The sequence below is a fragment of the Plectropomus leopardus genome, chromosome 18 (genome assembly GCF_026936395.1).
Source record: "Plectropomus leopardus strain MGB_pleo_1.0 chromosome 18, ASM2693639v1, whole genome shotgun sequence".
In the NCBI taxonomy this organism is placed as follows: domain Eukaryota; kingdom Metazoa; phylum Chordata; class Actinopteri; order Perciformes; family Serranidae; genus Plectropomus; species Plectropomus leopardus.
The window spans coordinates 74,802-93,328 of NC_142193.1; the positions used below are offsets into that span (position 1 = coordinate 74,802).

The window sequence follows — 18,527 nt, forward strand, 5'->3', positions numbered from 1 at the left end:
AAAGTGAAGTTACAATAACTTTCTTTTTGGCAGCCACCACAGGGTCTCCATGGCAACAGCGTTCATGGAAAACGTATACTTCAGAGGGAGACATTACTAAGGTCTTAAAGGTTTTGTCACCAGATTTGAAGTCAATCATATACAATCTGTAGCAGTATTCCATCAAAGAGGAAAGCTTGTAATTTCCATGACTTTTCATGTTGCCAGTAGGGGGTGCTAAATGGTAATGGTTGTCATGTAGATGTGTTCAGGGCAAGACATTCGTTGTTGTTTGGTGAAGATTGGACCATGTCCCTCAGAGTTATGAACTACTTCCTGGTTAATAGTGAGACATTGAAATGATTGGCCCAGAAACAACCACACAATGTGACGAAAACTCTCAAATGTAATAACTTTTGATGTCCCAGGCCTTCTGAGAGGATTTTTACATTTTGAAATAAATTGAATGAAATCTGTAGGAGAAGATCGAAAAATTGCAAGCCATGAAAATGGCCAGAAACACACCAAAATTCCACATTCAATTCAAAATAGCTGACTTGCTGTTGGGTTAAGGGTATGGGTCCAAGAGGCTTTTTTGTAGGTCTTGGGCTGTTACACATGCCTCCCAAGTTTTGTAGCTCTAGGTGCAATGTACTGCAGGGGCTGCTTCGTTCAAATCCGTAGGGGGCGCTACAGAGCCATTTTGGCACATCAATGCAAAAAAAAAAAAATCATATCAAATTTCACATTTTAGGCCTTCTGATGTGTTTGTTTGGTGAGTTTTAGTGCATGCCTTGCCCCTCATGAAGTGCTTCCAGTTTTATGGCGATTAATGCGTAACTGGCAACTGTTTGATGAAAACTCAAAAGTGTAATTTCTGTGCATCATGAAGGTCTTTACAATATTCTAATTGGATATGAGGTCAATTAAGTTAACCCGTACAGGAGAAAAATCAAAGAGTAGAAAAAGTAATTTCCTGCTACCAATAGGTGGCGCTATGAGTAAGATTCAAAATTGCACTGCACATGTCTTCAGGCCTCGACTCTTATCAAATCTGTGAAATCTTGTAAAGATCTGACCATCTGGGGCGAAGTTACAACAGTTTTTGATGTCATGTCGAAACATCGAAATTGTCCACCCGACCACGGTAATGCCTTTCAACCAAAACTCTCAATAATCATTTTCAAGCATCATCAACGTCTTAAAGATTTTTTGAGACCATTTTGAGATCAATCGAGTCTAGGAGCCGGACATCTTCCTGTAAAACTTTGCCTTTCTTGTGCCAATAGGTGGCACTCTCATTCTCGCTTAAAATTGTGATATAGATGTGTTCAGGTTGGGACTCAAATCGTGAAGTTTGGGTCATATTGGACCCTTTACAGCAGAGGTATATACCACTTCCTGTTTACTTCCTGGCTCATAGTAGAACATGCAAATTAGATGCCTCATAAAGATCACACGGTGTGATGGAAACTCATGATTTGATTAACTTTTGCTGTCAAAGGTCTTATGAAGGTAGCCATAACATTTGAAGTCAATCTGATGAAAGCTCTAGGACAAGTTCTCAAGATTACAACCCCTTTAAATGACCAAAAATACACCAAAATCACAACTTCAAATCAAAATTGCTGACTGTTGGTTTTACGGTATGGCCCAAGAGACTTTTCTAAAGGTACTGGGGTGTTGCACGGGCCTCCAAAGTTTCACAGCTCTAGGTAAAACGTGCTGCAGGAGCTGCTTTGTTGAAAATAAGTAGGGGGCGCAACTGATACATTTCCTCCCACCCACGGACGAGACCATTAAAATATCAAATATTTCACCAGACCTGGTAAGTCTGCAAGTTTAATGACTGTTTGAATAAGTTAAAGCCCTCATAAAGGCAATTCATTTGAGAAAAAATAATAAGAGGAAGAACAATTCCCTCAGCTTCAGGAGGGTCCTCACACCATTAAGTGCTCGAGCCCTAATAATAAGAATTCCTTCAGTTTCAAGAGGGTCCTCGCACTGTTCAGTGCTTGGGACCTGACAGCTGCAAAACAAAAGTGACTTTGCTCCAGGTTTGTAAAGGGTTAGAAAAATTACATGTGTCAAAATTATGCCTTTGTGTAATAACTTTAAGGAACTGTCGATAATAGTCAATATCTCTCTCTTTCAACCTACAACCAAAAGAATCGGCAAAACAATCACATTTTTCAGTTGTTAACTTATAGATGTTGAGATCACATTTTTAGGGGGTTGAAAAGGGGGTGAAAAGAGGGCTTGACATATATATATATTTTTTGTATTTTTTTCGTGTTTTTTTTTCATGACATGTTCATGTTACGCATATGTGGATCTCCAATTCAGTTGGGGTAATAGCTCTGCTTCTGACTCCACTTTCTGCCAGTGTAAATCATGTTATCTGCACTCTACTGATGATGGCTTGTTGTGCTCTCCTTGAATGTGCTTCTCTCAGGCCGAACATACTCAGAGTTGACTGAGCTCATTGTGATCAGCTGTTCTGGGAACGAAAACTCTCCGAGTTTCTTGACTCATGCTCAGTCAGCTCGGTAGGTTGGGATTAGGCTCAGTTTGTTGAGCCTGCTTTTTGGAATAGGGCCCTGAAGTCAATGCAGCATGATTTGAAAGTGACAACTTTCAAATCATTCGAGATGACTTGACAATAATCATTAGTCAATTGAAAATAATATTTAATTATATGTAAGTTTAAGTCATACGTGTCAGTTGTAAATTGCTCACAGTTCATCTAAAATTATTCTCCTTTTCAATTTTTATTTTGTGCTCTAGAAACCCTATACTGGGGCGTAAATAAACTGCACTTACATTTACACTGCTGACACTTTCCTCTTGTTGAGGGCATACCTGGAGATGCTTCTCTATTGTTACACTCTGATTTCTACTCCCTGCTCCTGCCACCATTGCTCCTTGAACTCAAAACACATTCTATGTACCAACCTGTACCTGATACAATTGTTTTCCATCCTCTAACATCACCTGAGTACCAATGGAATACAGATGACAAATGCTTACATCACTATCTTTTAGCTCACATCTAGGCTAAGTATATACACTATATTCCCACTTTTTCTACATTTATATTATTCTGGTAAGTTATACTGGCATGTATCCGCTGTGCAGTGCATTGTGTGGATCTAGGTGTGTGATGTCTTTCATTTCTGTATTAACTAAGTTATGCAAGTAGCTAAGGAAAGGAAAGTGAATTTACCACTGTATCCTCTAAATATACAATGATATTATTTTGATGTGCTGAAATTAACGTGAAAAGTCTGTGTTCTTGGAAATACAGTTATAGTGACAAACTAATGACTGAAACCAAGCATACACCTGCCACTGCACAGTTCTCAGTGTGTGAATACTGGCCCGTACTATGAAGTAACTATAAGCAAGTACATCTTTTGGTTACCTGGCTTAATTAATTCTAACACTGACTGCCAGGAAAGCCAGTGTTAATGATGATAATGATTTTAATTTGATTCAGGGGCCTGCGATAATTTTGAGACAATTTAACATGACCTGTTACAGAAGAAGCTGCTACATCTTTCTTTTTTGCTTTTGGCCAAAAAAAAATAAAAACATCACATAGCCAATGTTAATAATAGTAACCAGTTAGGTGCAGTGAAGTTTATTTTAAACTAACATTCACAAACTGAACATGGGACAAAATAACCTTCAGGACTTTCTGTCAGAAAGACCTTTGTGGAAGAAATGGTTTTTATTTGAACCCGAGCCATGATGTTTTCCTACAACTTAAGGACTATTTTTCTTAAAGCCCTGAAGGAAAACTTCTCCCTACAGCCATCAAATATGAGTTCACAAAGCAGGCATTCAAATGTAAAATTGGCTCAATAATAACTGTCAAGGTGCACCAACAAAACCATTATTACCTTCATCACTTTAACACAGCATGAATTAGCTTAGGGGCTAGTGGAGTTACAATTTACTTTCACACTTCTTCACACTTTCCCGTGTCTGTGTGGGTTCTCTCCAGGGTCTCCGGCTTCCTCCCACAGTCTAAAGACATGCAGCTCAGGTTGATTGGTGGCTCTAAATTGCCCTTAGGTGTGACTGTGAGCGTGTAAGGTTGTCTGTCTATATGTGTCGGCCCTGCGATAGTCTGGCGAACTGTCCAGGGTGTACCCCGCCCTCTGAACGAGGAGAGCTGGAATTGGCTCCAGCCCCCCACGACCCTTACGAGGACAAGCGGTTAAAGAAAATGACTGACTGACTCTTTCTTACTGCTGGTTAAAGTCACTGCATCTTCTGACACAACAGCTCAGTTCTGTTTCAGCCTGAATGTACATTTCAGTTAAAACAAAGCTGCTACTGTTGCTGTAAGAACTTAGCGGAGATACCGTCCAGGGAGATACATCATTGTTAATCCAATAACTCATTGTGTACTTTTGACATGTTCACTGTCTGTTGACCCTTATTTTCTCTGAAATTTCTCCATACTGCTAGTTTATTCCAAATAAATAGCGTGATCCTCATCGTCTTTCTCTTGGCTGCTGTCATTATCTGCCTGCCACTATCTGTAGGCGATATAGAATTTTAAAATAAAGGAATAACTTAAAGATGATGATGATATAGATCTATGGTTCATTTATGACCCATCAATATAAATCATTGATTGTTGAATATTTACCCAGATCCATGGTTCGTTACATCCCTAATTGTGATGCATCAATAAACATTTTTTTCTTTGAATCCTAATCAAATTGAATCGTGAGGTGCCTAGAGAGTCCCACCCCTGTGCCAGCTGCTCATTATTGTAGACAGACATTTTGACATGAACAGCTATGGCAAGTAGAGAAAAGGACAGTGAAGAAAAATAAGTAAAAACAGTAAATTTAATAAAAGACAACAAGACAGGTTGAAAAGAAGGGGACAAAGTAATCGCATTGATAATGCTAACTTGATAAAGCAAAGGCTGTGGGTCTGTAAATGTGTTATTAAGAGGTGTGAGACAAGTGAATAAAACAATACAAAGATATTATTTAAACAGCCGAAACACTTAAACAACTGAGAGATTTATTTGACTCGTAGTTCAAGGTGTTAATGATTTGCATCATTTTGTAATAAAAAACCAGGCAGGAATAAATAAACGTCAAGTGTTTAAAGGGGGCTGCTTTTACTTTGCTGAGACAAAGCTGTGGATGTGTCCTCTTTCCTTGGCCCTTTATGATGCTAGTAAACAACTTCATGGCTGAAAATGTAATCTGAAAGTGTTTTTTTTAACCCAATAACGCATTAAATATGAGAATAATTACCCTTGTATGGTACTGCATGCAGCATGTTTTTTTCCTGCAGTCTACATAGCACTTGACCTTGTTACCCTTTCAGTATTTTGCTCTCTTAACCAACTCTCTCTTTTTTTCTGTCCATGACATTTGTTTCTTTCTCCCCTTCTTCCATGTTAAGTGTCAACCAGGACTCTTTGTGCAACCTCTCGCTCCTTTCTACTTCCTCAACACTGGGTGATGATGTTAACTTCATGTGTGCTGGAAGGTGCTTGAACTCTTCCTCATTCACATCATAGTCCTTCATCTTTGAGTCCAGCACCCACCAGCGGCCTGCAAAGCCCACATCCAGCATCCGCTCGGGGAGCTCCCTCCAGGGTACTGACAGATTTGAGCACTGGGACTCATACAGTGTGGTGTCTGGGTCGTAGTCAGCACGGTAAACCAGAGAGAGAAGACCCAGACTGGCATGGCGGAGCCTGCCCTCATTACGAAGCTTCACTAGACTTTTTACGTGGCCATCTGAGGTCCCATTGCGGATCCAAGGTGACAGAAGGCCCAGCTGGTTGGAGCACTCCAGCAGGGTGGCTTCAAAGGATGTGCGGTCAGGTTTAGTGTAGAAACAGGCCCAGGTCCCAGCAAGCAAAGAAGCATATACGGAGGCTTTGACTGGTCGCTCCCGTGAACCAACAACCACCTCCCGAGATGCCTCCTTGTAGTCAGAGATCAGGCTGCGATACCACACACCTACAGACAGAAAAGGAATGCAGTACAATAAAAGAAGCTTTAGTTCTCAGTGTCCTTGCAACTTTACTCACATGTTTTGGTCATGTGCAGGATTGGGGGATTACTGGAAGTCTTACTTTAGAATAAATGCTGCTGTAGAATAAATAGTTTCATTCACCTCATTAATAGCTTGGTGGAGAGTACTTTTATTGTGGAAGAATTCTCCCCCCCATCACCTACTTCATGGCTGCATGACACTGTCTTTTTTGGAGCTGGAAAAATCAAATTCTCTGTGAGGGGTTCGACTGACAAATTTTACAATAACTGGCCACCTCTGATATACTATGAAAAGCACTTGACCTCACTTTTCTCCTGAATGACCGTCTGGGCAAGATGATGGTACATGTAGCAGTGGACGTCTCCACTCTGGCAGAACTTAAAAATTTTAGCCTATATGTGTAAACTTTCCTCTCTCTTAGTTTTTCATTTGTTTAAAATAAATGATTTAAAATAATAATAAATAATTTAATTTAATAATTAATTAATTATTTAAATGTCTTTTTTTTTTCTCCTTTTCTCTATTTTGATTTAACTTATGTCAGTCATCATTCATATTTTCCAGACGTGTAATGTGGTTGTCATATTTGTAGTTACACATGTAGTTACAATTCGTAACAATTAGCTATGCTAAAAGTCACTGCAGCATCAAAAGCTGTAAAATAACTGCCAGTTTATATCAAATGCAAATACAAATCCTTAAGAAGTGTAGTTCACACTTGTGCAGTAGTATTCATGTAATTAATAATAAGTGGCAAATATTAATTTGTGCTGATCTAATGAACAACTTAACTTTGTAATTTGGTGAGCTACCCAACAGTGGCTGTATGTAACAATGTATTTCTACTGAAGAGCTTGTGTGCTGCAACTCATTTTATTTGGCAATGTTTAAAATTACTTAGGGCTGTAACTACGCTATGCTTAAACCAAAAACAACTGGTGCAGCTGGCTCTAGGGAGCCAACCATGTAGGGCCACATTCTGCATATTTGATTTAGACCAAATGCTTCAGCAGCTGATGTCGCAGTTGAGGAGTTCATCAGATACCAGCTGTTGTTGGAGTAAGACCCTTACACTGGCTAAGAGGGGAAGATGGTTGTTTCAAGACACAACAGACCAAGACCAGGTCAAAGTGTATTGTACAACTGGACTGTTTAAACTGCTAGAGGGCTTTTGATTTGACACAAGAACTCTAAATTTGAAGCAAAAAGCAGCAGCATATAGTCAGTAACAGTCTTTTGCCATTGCTTTGAATTACAGTGCTGACCCTGTTGTTATGCTGACCCCCGTTTACACCAAAAAATTGGTGTAAACAGGGAGTGCACTTGAACAGTCACACAGCAGAAGGGAGCTGCTTTCTCTGGAGCTGTAACTACTGATCATTTAACACAACCATCCACTAGTGTCTCCCACAAAATGACAGTGTATATATTAGGGCTGGACATGAACACAGTTATTTTATTTATTTACTGAATTTTTTAAATGCCTGTGAGTCCCTTTGAATCATCTCTCGCATTTTTCCAGGTCAATAAATGCAGCGCAGCAGGCTGAGCTCTCCATCAGTTCTTTTTTTTTCCCCTCAGCAACAGTTTGTCCCTTTTGGGGGTGGATACAGAGTGCCCCGGGGTTGACATTTCTCTATAGCTGTAGACAGCTAATGTTGCCCTGGTTTTCCTGTCAAAAAGCCTATGGGATTTTTTCATCATTTTCATGCATTGGATTATTGCAGAAAATAAACTCTGCAGTAAACAAACAACAACATTTTGTTCTGCCAGATAATCTTCATAAATGAACACAACATTCAGGATGTTTGAAGGCTAAATGTAATTGCCAGATGTAAAAAGCTAATTCTAGGCTATAATCGAACTGCGGTCACGTTGCAACCACTACGACTTGGGTTGGGTACCGACCGGTTCCTCTACCAACGTTACCTACCCACCAAAATCACGGTCCAGTTTTCGGTGCCACATTGTGTGTGCAGAGCGTGCAGTGTGTGAACTTTTTTGGCTGTGTGTCAGTTAATAAATGCTTCAACTTCTCAAGAGCTAACAAAGCTCATGTGTCATTCTTGACACCTGCTGGTTAAAGTGAGGCAGATTAACCCAAAGTTATTAAAGCCAAGTCAGCCTCACATTAGAAACTGTTGAGGCTACCTCAAGGTGGACTGCTAAGGTGGACCAGCTATACTCACTGTTATCACTGATTAACAGATATTAGATAAATCTCTGGCTATTGAGTCTCTCCTGAATTGAAATGTATTTTGCTGTTAGTACTGTTACTGTGTTGTTGGTTTAGTTTATTTATTATGTGAATGTTTTATGTGAATTTGTTAACTCATTGAGTGTCATTGACGTATATATATACGTCAAAGTGTGTTTTCGGCACTGGCACAGACTCCCTTTCACAAAAATGCATTTTTCTCACCTTTCTAGAAAAAAAACTTTTTTTCCATGAAGAAAAAAAGAGTTACTTCTTTCATTTGAGCTATTCGGTGTTTTCAGAGTCTTTGTACAAAATATTCTGTGGGTCTTCAAAGATGACTCAAAATGGCCAGAAAAGCTGGCACTCAGTGACTTATTAGCGTACTTTAAATTCTTAAAAGGCAATATATTCAATATGAAGTTCAAATTGGCCTTATTCAGTTATGTGTGTTGATGTCAGAAATACCCAGAAAATTCATTAGAACACCTTATGATATAAGTTCAATAAAGTGTTCACTATCTGTGTTGATTTAGAACAAACTGACACCAAAACTTATTTTACCATTACAAATATTATTTATTAAACAAAAATTTTGTTGTTTTTTGTTGTTGTTGTTTATTCATTTTAATGAGTTAACAACAGACATTGTTTGGGGGTCAAGCGGGGCCTCTGAACAACATCAATCACACTCCAGCGGCACTCACACTGCCCCCAGTGAGCGTGGAGTCATTACAACGGAAATAATTGATTTCAGGATTTTATGAATCAATATTAAATTGGCAAAAAACATAGAGCAAAGCACTGATGAATCGATTTTTTTGCCCAGCCCTACAAGGTAGAGTTTTTTTAAGTAGTTTAAAGAAAATGAAATTAAAAGAAGAGTTACAATTATAGCTCCATTAAACCATTTAAATGGACTACTGTCTTGTCCCATTATACATGCACCGGGGTAGAATCTATTTACTGACACTGACTAGGAGCACGTACAGAGCACCTAGTCCACTTAACGTCCGACTGGAGGGTTTACATGACAGAATAGCTCGATTTTCAATTGAATTATCTGGATGTGTAATTTAAAGAAATTCAAGTTTGTCCTATTTCAGTCACTAACATGTTTTCATACATTTTAAAAGTTCTAGTTTTAGTCGGACTAACAAAATAATTCAACTTTTTTTAACATCATGTACACATACTAAGTAATTTAAAATTGCTCAACGGAGGAGCTGTTAGTCTACTGCTGCCTCAAGCACTTTGTTAGTTTGTGTAATGGTGTGACTTTGGCATTTGAAAGGGTTGGTTCAGATTTACCAAAGTCTCACAATGACAAAAGCAGCATACCAGCAGCTCCTGTGTTAAGAAAGCTGAAATTACTGTTTTTGTCAATGTATTCAGGTGGCTTTGATGATAACATAGATGGGGAACTGAAGCTGGCTTCCTCATCAAAATGTCCATAATGACCGTCTGTAGGAAAAGTAAAGCAGTAAAAGAACTCTACATAACATACACTTAAACTAATATTGATTTGGTTAGGTGACGCCTTTCTTTACGTGGCTAAAAGTCATTTTGTTGCTGACCTCCAGCCTGCTTCTCCAAACTGGGGGTGCGCAGACTGCCATTTCCTGTATGTGATACACTGACTGTGGAGAAGAACCTAATGCTCAACGTCAGTAAAACCAAGGAGCTGATTGTTGATTTTAGAAGGAAGGAGGCAAAGACACACACCCCATCAGTAAAGCTGAGGTGGAGCAGGTGAACAGCTATAGGTTCCTTCGAATTAATATCACGGAGAACCTATATTGGTCGTCACACATCACCACCCAGGTTAAAAAAGCACAGAAAAGACTCTACTTCCAACAGAAAGTTAGGAAGGCTAAATTCCAGAGTAAGATGCTGGTTAACTTCTACAGAGGAGCAGTAGAAAGCATACTGACTGGAAACATCATCAACTGGAATGGTTCGTGCATGGCAGAGAGGAAGGCTCTACAGCGAGTGATTAAAACTGCCCAGAACATCACTGGTTCCCATTTACAGAGCATTAGTAACCTCGGTGAAGTGAGGTGTCTGCACAGAGCCCAAAAGATACTGAAAGACGGCAGCCACCCCAGCCACGGTCTATTCACTGTGCCGCCATCTGGAAAAAGATACAGAAGTATCTGCTGCAGAACCACCAGACTACAGAGCAGCTTCTTTCCCCAGGCTGTGAGACTCCTCAACTCCTCCTTCCATGCCAAAAAGATGTAGCAGGATTTAGGCTAAACTTTAATTTAAGTTGTTCTTAAACTACATTTAAGACAAATTACAATAAATCTATTAATAAAGCCTACGTTGTACAGCACCGCTTGAAAAAAAACCAAACTGTTCTCAAATACTTGAAAGCATCTCTCTCATGATGTTTCCCTCCACAAATATCACATTACCACTGAATGGAAAGCAAAGTTTAACTAACGCTTACTTTAACATCGTCTATCGCATATCGAAAGCTCGGTTAGCTGGTGGTGTCCCTGTAACCTTGCACTAACCCTAATGTTATTGTTAGCTGCCTCCATTTCTCACCCGCTTTGCTGTTTTTCAGCCTCTCCCATCTGCTGCCTGAGCTCGAAGCTACTGCCGTGTCTGTCGCCGCGGAGCACAACGTCCTCACTGCACGCAACCAGGCCATTGCGTCCGGGTTTATCAACTGCCGCGGTCACCTCCACGAACAGGACACATCTAAGAAGCTCAAATGGAACCAAAATGGCACCCAAGAGGTGAGTCGTTTTTAATCTTCCGACAGATAGCTATACCTCAGAAACGTTCCGCTTGTCACTTGAACAGAGAGTGTGCTAGTAACAAAATTATACATCAAGTTCTGTATTTTGTCAATTGAAAATGCGTCCATTGTGTCGCGCAACGGTACATGACACAGTACACACCACATTTTGGTTAAAAAAGGCTATTTTCTTTTTTAAAAAAGGAACATATTCACGTGACAGATTTGTTTACGTGGTGACGTGTACCGGAAGACGTGGTAACCAGATCTGCCTAACAGACAGTAGTTGTGCCAGTTATGAGCGACAGACGTTAGCAGTGTATGACTATTTTCTGTTCTGCATGTGTCGCGGTGTAACATATTTACGATGAGTACCTACGTATCTTCAATGAGAAACAAGAACGCTAGCGTGAATTTAGCCTAGCTGTTATTATTTTTACCTACTGCTGTCACGCCATCATCATCATCACCGGGGACATCCGGCTGCGAGCGGACAGGTTGGTTTGTTCCTCTGTGGTCACGAAGCGGGGCACAGCACTAAGTTACAGTAGAACTCTAACTTGTCTTAGTGTTTTATTAGATTACTGAACGTTTAACTGTATAATAAATTGATAGGTGAGCTTGCTGTAGGGTAAATGAGCGAACATGTCCTCCATAAAGAGATTACCTGACCATTTCATCTTGCTAACATACACTATTTAAAGTAATAGCCTTCACTAAACCCAGTTGACTGCTGCCCTCCGCCCGGTCAGCAGGAAGCCCTGTGTTTGAACAATGCCATCAGTGGTCATCTGTAACCGCTCTGTCCGTCATCATCCTCTCCCAGGTCCTGCATGAGGTTGTTTTTAGATCACTGAAGCAATGGCCAGTACCAGTGATCTACAGTTCCAAGGTAAATATTGTGTCATTCAACCTCAGTCAGTTGATTTGTCATTTGAAATCATACAAGATGCAGCTTCAGTGAAAACATCAAATTAATCCATCTGCTGCAATGTTTATTTTCTCTGCCGATTCTCTCTTTAAATCCTCCATATGTCTGCCTTTGCTTTTTCAATTCCCTCCTCAAATCCCATGTTCCATGTCTCGGTCTTAAGACTGATGGATGCATGGTTAAGCTGAGCCAGGCAAGGTTTTCTAGCAAAAGCATGGGTCTCAAAATTTCGGGGGGCTATTTTTATAAGCAAAGTAGATAAATTTTGCAAATGTATGTATCCTAACTACAAACTGCCCTGCTCTTTCTGAACAGCAACTGGATAAGTCCAATCACTCACAGATGAATAATAAAGTAATGTGATTTTCTTACAAAGGGGTTGGCCTTGCTGCTCTAAACAATAAGGGATGAATTGATCCTTCATGATGGCAGACCAGATCAGTTTCTGGGTTAGCAGAGGATAAAGCAGATATGAAATAAGGTAAATGAGAAGCTTCGCAGCAGGTGTTTAGTTAACGCAGATAATGGGTTGCTCAGAAAAAAAGGATTCTGAAATTGGATCAGATCACATAATCCAATTTTTTGATCTGGATCAAACTTTCAGTTTGAGTTGTCCGAAACTTTTCAGCAGGATGGGGATACCTTTGTCCAAAAAACCAAAAATAAATATGTTTAATGAATTTGTCAAACCACAGAAACATAGCTCGAAGACGCTTGGGGTGTTTCTGCTGAGAGAGCTCAAATAAAGATTGATCAGCTGTGAAATAACAGAGTCTTTAGGAGCTAACACAGTAGCTCAATCGCATACACGCCCCCAAGCCACCATGCAGCAACAGTCTGTTGTTAGGAGCTAAATCAGTAACACAAAGCACACAAACTGCCTGAGAAATCCTCAGCAAAACAACGGACACTTAGAAGCCAAGCCTGTAGCACACTCAGCACACACTCCCTCCTAACTGAATAATGAGTCACTTTGGGGAGACAAACTCCACAGCACACACACACCTCAAACCAGGCAAGGAGAGCTGCTACGCTGCAGCAAATGGCAGCTACTGCACAAGCATTCACCCGATGACTGAGTTTTATGCACGTTTGGTTTGTTTTTTTCTTGTTACTGGTCTCAGAACAGATCATGATCTTGCCCAGCAGCTGTACCTCAGCCCATGTTTGGTCCAAGACAGCTAATGTTACATCATGATACATAAACAAATGAGACAGGAAAATGAACCTGCACATTTACTGAAAAAATGTCAGTAAGCATCTCGTAATGTGTGTTTTTTCATCTGTTGAAGGGATTTTTCAGTCAAAGTAGAAACAACAATGATATGATTGGTTATAGTAGGATTTGCTGTGCCCACTACATTGACTCTAGTAGAACTGAGACCAAAGTCTGGCTCCTCCAATGCTGTCACTTACTTAGGACTTTTCCTTGTTTTAGTATTTTCCCTGGGCCTGTTGTAGCACCACTATTTTTACTAACTCCCTGTGTTTCTCGATGCATGTCTGTAGAGTTTGACGAAGCAGCAGAGCTGTTGTCTGCAGACCCGGGGGCTTTAACACTCAGTATGTCAGCCTCAAACACCACCACAACAGAAGCAGCAGGAGCAGGAGGAGGAGCAGGAGCAGCAGGAGGAGGAGGAGGGGAGGATGTAAAACTAGACCTCTCAGAGGATGAAGAGGGTCAGGAGGAGAGTTCAGAAGTGCGTGTATTATGTTAGTTGACTTTGTCTTCATGATAGAAGTTCTAGTAGAGTGTTAATGTTTTGAGTGGACAGCAGCTGAAAAATGTGTGTGCCTCCAGCTCTTAGGAGGACAGAAACCAACTGGTGGCTTCTGGACCTTTGGGTACTATCAATCTTTCTTTAATGTGGACACAGTGCAGGTATGAGCCACTCACTCTCCATAAACACACTCTTATACTGTTGTAGTTGTGCCTGAACAGTGGATACAGGTGATATTTTTAATCGTAAACCAAGCTCAGAGAAACAAATGCATTTATTAGTTTAGTCCTTTTTATTAACCTTTGACCTCCCTTCGTGTGATGCAGGTGCTGGACAGAGTTAAGGGGTCAGTGATGCCATTACCTGGAAGAAACTTTATCAAACACCACCTCAGGAGTAATCCAGATCTGTATGGTAAGCCAAGTTGATCTGTATGCAGATTTAAACGTCTCATTCCAAGGTAACGAAAAACCCGTCAGTAGTTCATATATAACACTATGTGGCAATGTTATACAGAATACAGAAATACAGAATTATTTTTTAACCTCTATGTTTCAGCATGTCATCTCAGAAGTTTTGATAAATCTTGGATGTATGCAAATACTCAGAATGCATTTTGTGTCAGTAGAAAGTCAGTGAAAGTATTTTGTGTGTGTGTGTGTCTGTGTGTGTGTGTGTGTGTGTGTGTGTGTGTGTGTAGGTCCATTCTGGATCTGTGTGACTCTGGTGTTCTCAGTAGCGATCAGTGGGAACTTGTCCACCTTCCTCAGTGAGATGGGAAACCCTTCCTACCACTACAGACCACAGTTCCACAGAGGTCAGTCCCCCACATTACACCAGAATAGTTTGTCTTAGTTTTACTGAATTATGATGAGTCTGCTTTCTTTGTCCTGCTTTTTTACCAACAGTGACGATAGCTGCAGTAGTGATCTTCATGTATGCCTGGCTTGTGCCGATTGGTTTGTGGGGTTTTCTGACCTGGCGGCAAGGGGCTGAGAGGCAGATTGGAGGCTATTCTTTTCTGGAGACTGTGTGCGTCTACGGCTACTCCCTCTTCATCTATATCCCCACCTCGGTGAGTTTATCAGTCTCCTGAGTTTTACTAATGGATGTAAGGGTCACAATAAGCTGTCAATACACAGACAAATTATCCCAGCTTAATTGAGTGTAAATATAAATGGTACATGGTACCATGGTACAAAAACACACACACATTTAAATGACATTATAATGGATTTTAAAGGTTTTATAAAACGTATTCCAAATGTTTATAATCATGCATGGCAGCTTATATCAAGACCTAATGTGTGAAGTTCAGCATTCTAAAGCTTTATACCTCCATATCAAAGTGACAACAGTGTTTGAAAGAAGAATCTGGGTGACACAGTACAATATACCTGCCATTACTTTAGCCAATTATAAAGACTAGGGCTGCACATTATTTTTATATGGATTAATTTTTCGATTAATCTAACTTTTATTTTTTTAATTGATCTAACTATTATGTTTTTATCACTCAATTAATATAACAATACATAATATGACAATATTGTAACACTGCAGGGCATTATTCCCCAACAAAAAATAGTCCAGTCTTAACTGGTAATTTGTGTTTTACAGTCTGATATAAAGCCTCTCCAAAATGAAATTAATGCAAGAGCTTGTTCTATTCAAGTAAAATGAATGTAGTGCAATCTACATTTAGCAATCCAGCTGCAAAATCAATAAAACAATGTAAAATTCAAGTCAGAACGGTTACTCTTTGTTACAGTAACAAACCTCAAATCCAGCAGTCCAAAACATCTTATAGTAAAATTAGTGTAATTTGAACAACACCATAACTTTTCTCTAAAATAAATAATTATAACTAGTATATTCTTTCTGCATCAAAATAGTCCAGCCTTAGCCTCAAGTTATACAAGCTCCCGCACAGCTGACAACCCCATCCTGTAAATGCTTCAAAACGAAATGCATTGTATCGGCAACCAATGGCAATTCTGTCCACAGAGACACTTTCAGATAGCTTTTGTTTTGAAAGGGAAGCAAGGAAGTTGAGGTAAAACAAACATCTTTGTATTTCCTCATCTCTGTGACAGAGAGAGACTTTAAACTACGGTATAAACTGGTATAGAGTCAACAAACGCAAGTGTCATGCATAAAAAAACGGCAAGCCGCCGTTTCTCTAGATGTAGAGAATTTGCTTTGCATTGTAACCCTTTCACGAGGGTGTGTTCAGGCCACTGAAAACTCTAAAAACACTTTTCTGTTCATTATTCAACATCATATCTCAGGAGGAGAAGGGGAGACATTTGGTCAGATACTGACTAGATGAAACTCATCTTTGGTGCCCACCTTGAAACTTTGCTAATGATCTTTTGTGCTACCAGGTTAAACAATTGTATGAAGCACCCATGTTCTAGAATATTTAGCTTTTTTGCAGCAGTATCCATATTTGAAGCTTTATGAACTGTCATGGCTACATATGAGTCTGGACAGACATGGATGTAAACTGTAACTCAAACTTGACTGGCTCACAGAGGCGCACAACCCTGAGGTGGTATTTCTAGTTTATATCAGTCAGTCTTTCAAAGTCAATGCCGACTAATTTGGAGCGATATTTAAAGGTGTTGTTGTAAGGGACGAATTTTGACAAACAGAGTATAAAAAAAAAAAAGAAAAGCGCTATAGTGAAGGTCCATTAACTTAAATTCACAATAGAAAAAGTAGTATTTTCACACCTATTTTCCACACTACACAAAGAAATACAACTGTACACCTATTGAATTTCTCTCTCATTAATTAATCATAAAATACACTTCATTCAAACTCGAAGGAAACAAAATAAAAATCACTCAAACTGTCATAGTTACTCTTGTTAGTAATGTAGTATGTAAGTCCACTGTTTGAACAATCACCAGATCTGGTTTGGTCTAAATAAATCCTTAAAATACCAAGTTTGATGTAAAACAACGTTATTCCCTACAGTCTCTCAGCCTGCAGGCTGCCGGCTGTTTACAGTCCTGTAACTTCTCCCTCCACCACTAGGTGTCTTTCAACTCAGCTACCTGCTCCACTAGTAGAGAGCAGCATGCTCTGGTGGAGTATGCTGTGCACTACATACAATGAGTTTATAAGAGAGAGGAGCACCTGTATGTATTACAGTATTGAAGAACTTACCTTTGGGATTTCTAAACACCCTGGTATACCGTAATACTGTGATATTGCCCAGGCCTACCCTGACACATCAGTAGCCAACATGTAACCCTGTCATGCCCAGGTTTTGTGGATCATTCCATTTGAGTGGTTGCGCTGGACACTGATCCTGGTTGCCATGATGATCTCTGGCTCAGTCCTGGTCCTCACCTTCTGGCCTGTTGTCTGTGATGATACAAAGGTGATGGCAGTTGTTACAGTTGTGACCATAGTGGCTTTGCACACGCTTCTGGCGATTGGCTGTAAGGTTAGTGAGCTAGATGCATGAAGCCTCTTATCAGGTGTACACATTTATCTTGACACAATAGTTAATTTCTGTTTTTCTCTTTTCTTTCAGATGTACTTCTTCCAGACAGCAGCCTATGTTCCAAGACCGGCCCCCACAACCCCTCCAATTCCCATAACAATGGCAACCAAACACCACTGACCACTGACCACTGACTCAATGCTCACATGATGAAACACTGTAATTTGTCGTGTGTGTGTGTGTGTGTTGGGGGACATCTATTCTGGTATGTGATCTATTCTGAGGGTGTTCCACTGTGACTGTAGTAGCACTTGTTCACTGCAATAATTGTACATTTCTACTGTGATGTTTCAGGATGTGGTGCATTTTATTCATCTCGCATGGCTTTCATAACACATGAATTCCCTTAAAGATTCAAACACAAGATCAGAAGAGGATGATATTAGAAATTTTCATCAGTCGAAGGGAAAAACTTTAAGACTCCCACACCAAATAAAACCATGTTACTACTGATCATTCTTTCTTATGAGATATTAGATGGACAATAAACACTTAGAGAAAAACTTCAGAACAGGCTGTGGCATCTTATCAGTACTTTTTAGTTGAATAAATCCATTGTTGGTTGGCAAAATAAAGGTGCTCATCCAAAAAAGGTGATGACAAGCCCATCTAGTTTGTGAAGGCGTATGAAACTCACTAAAGCTGTTGAAACTAACATTTTTGAGAACAATAAAACTAGGGCTGCTGCCATGATTATTGTCATTTTTATCATTTGATGGAAAGTGACAGAGAAAGAGGGTCTTAGATGGACCAAAAGGGTACAAGGTAAGTTTATTGTAACTTTATCTTAAAGGTAAGGTTATTCTAAATCCTGCTCCATCTTTTGGCATTGAAGGAGGAGTTGAGTTTCACAGTCTGGGGAAAGAAGCTGCTCTGTAGTCTGCTGGTTCTGCAGCAGATACTTCTGTACCCTTTTCCAGATTTTTCCAGGGTGAACAGACTGGATGGGGTGGCTGCTCTCTTTTACTATCCTTTTGGCTCTGTGCAGACTTCAGACTTAACAGAGGTCGCTGATACTCTGGAGATGGGAACCAGTGACATTGTACATAGACCTGGGTGAAGATAGGTGTGTTTATTTTATTATTTTGGCTGTAGTTTACCATGGGCCCTATTTCAGAAAGCAGGATCAGTGAAAATTCTGTTACAGTGATGTGATGAACCAGTGATGCTCTGGGCAGTTTTAATCACCCCGTGTAGAGCCTTCCTGTCTTGGGCCGTGCACAAGCCATGCTTGCCATGCCATGCATGATGTTTTCAGTGAGTATGCTTTCTCTTGCTACTCTGTGGAAGTTAACCAGGATCTTGCTCTGGAATTTAGCCTTCCTATGTTTCCATAGGAAGTAGAGCCTTTTCTGTGCTTTCAAATTTTTGTGATGTTTGTTGGA

At 40.0% G+C, this 18,527-nt stretch overlaps 2 protein-coding genes across 2 annotated transcripts; one reads left to right on the forward strand and one right to left on the reverse strand.

Moving 5' to 3' along the window:
• Positions 1-4,829: 4,829 nt before the first annotated feature.
• timm29 (translocase of inner mitochondrial membrane 29) lies at positions 4,830-10,976 on the reverse strand. Its single transcript, XM_042505885.2, has 2 exons — positions 10,775-10,976; positions 4,830-5,984 (listed from the first exon to the last, which is right to left on the reverse strand). Exons 1-2 carry the CDS (start codon positions 10,878-10,880, stop codon positions 5,353-5,355), a joined length of 738 nt encoding a protein of 245 aa, XP_042361819.1. The 5' UTR covers positions 10,881-10,976; the 3' UTR covers positions 4,830-5,352.
• Positions 10,977-11,211: 235 nt separating this feature from the next.
• On the forward strand, positions 11,212-17,835 carry yipf2 (Yip1 domain family, member 2). The gene is made up of 9 exons (XM_042505858.2): positions 11,212-11,467; positions 11,797-11,862; positions 13,411-13,601; positions 13,703-13,783; positions 13,949-14,036; positions 14,323-14,439; positions 14,531-14,697; positions 16,900-17,082; positions 17,173-17,835. Exons 2-9 carry the CDS (start codon positions 11,832-11,834, stop codon positions 17,260-17,262), a joined length of 948 nt encoding a protein of 315 aa, XP_042361792.1. The 5' UTR covers positions 11,212-11,467; positions 11,797-11,831; the 3' UTR covers positions 17,263-17,835.
• The last annotated feature ends 692 nt before the right edge of the window (positions 17,836-18,527 follow it).

Bases quoted from the DNA above. Each gene is read 5' to 3' on its own strand.
- timm29 (XM_042505885.2), bottom strand. From the start codon at position 10,880: ATGGCCTGGTTGCGTGCAGTGAGGACGTTGTGCTCCGCGGCGACAGAC. The intron at 5,985-10,774 runs GTGAGAAATGGA...TTCTGTCTGTAG, and splicing joins GCTGAAAAACAGCAAAGCGG to GTGTGTGGTATCGCAGCCTG.
- yipf2 (XM_042505858.2), top strand. From the start codon at position 11,832: ATGGCCAGTACCAGTGATCTACAGTTCCAAG. The intron at 14,440-14,530 runs GTCAGTCCCCCA...TTTTACCAACAG, and splicing joins CAGACCACAGTTCCACAGAG to TGACGATAGCTGCAGTAGTG. The intron at 14,698-16,899 runs GTGAGTTTATCA...TGTCATGCCCAG, and splicing joins TCATCTATATCCCCACCTCG to GTTTTGTGGATCATTCCATT.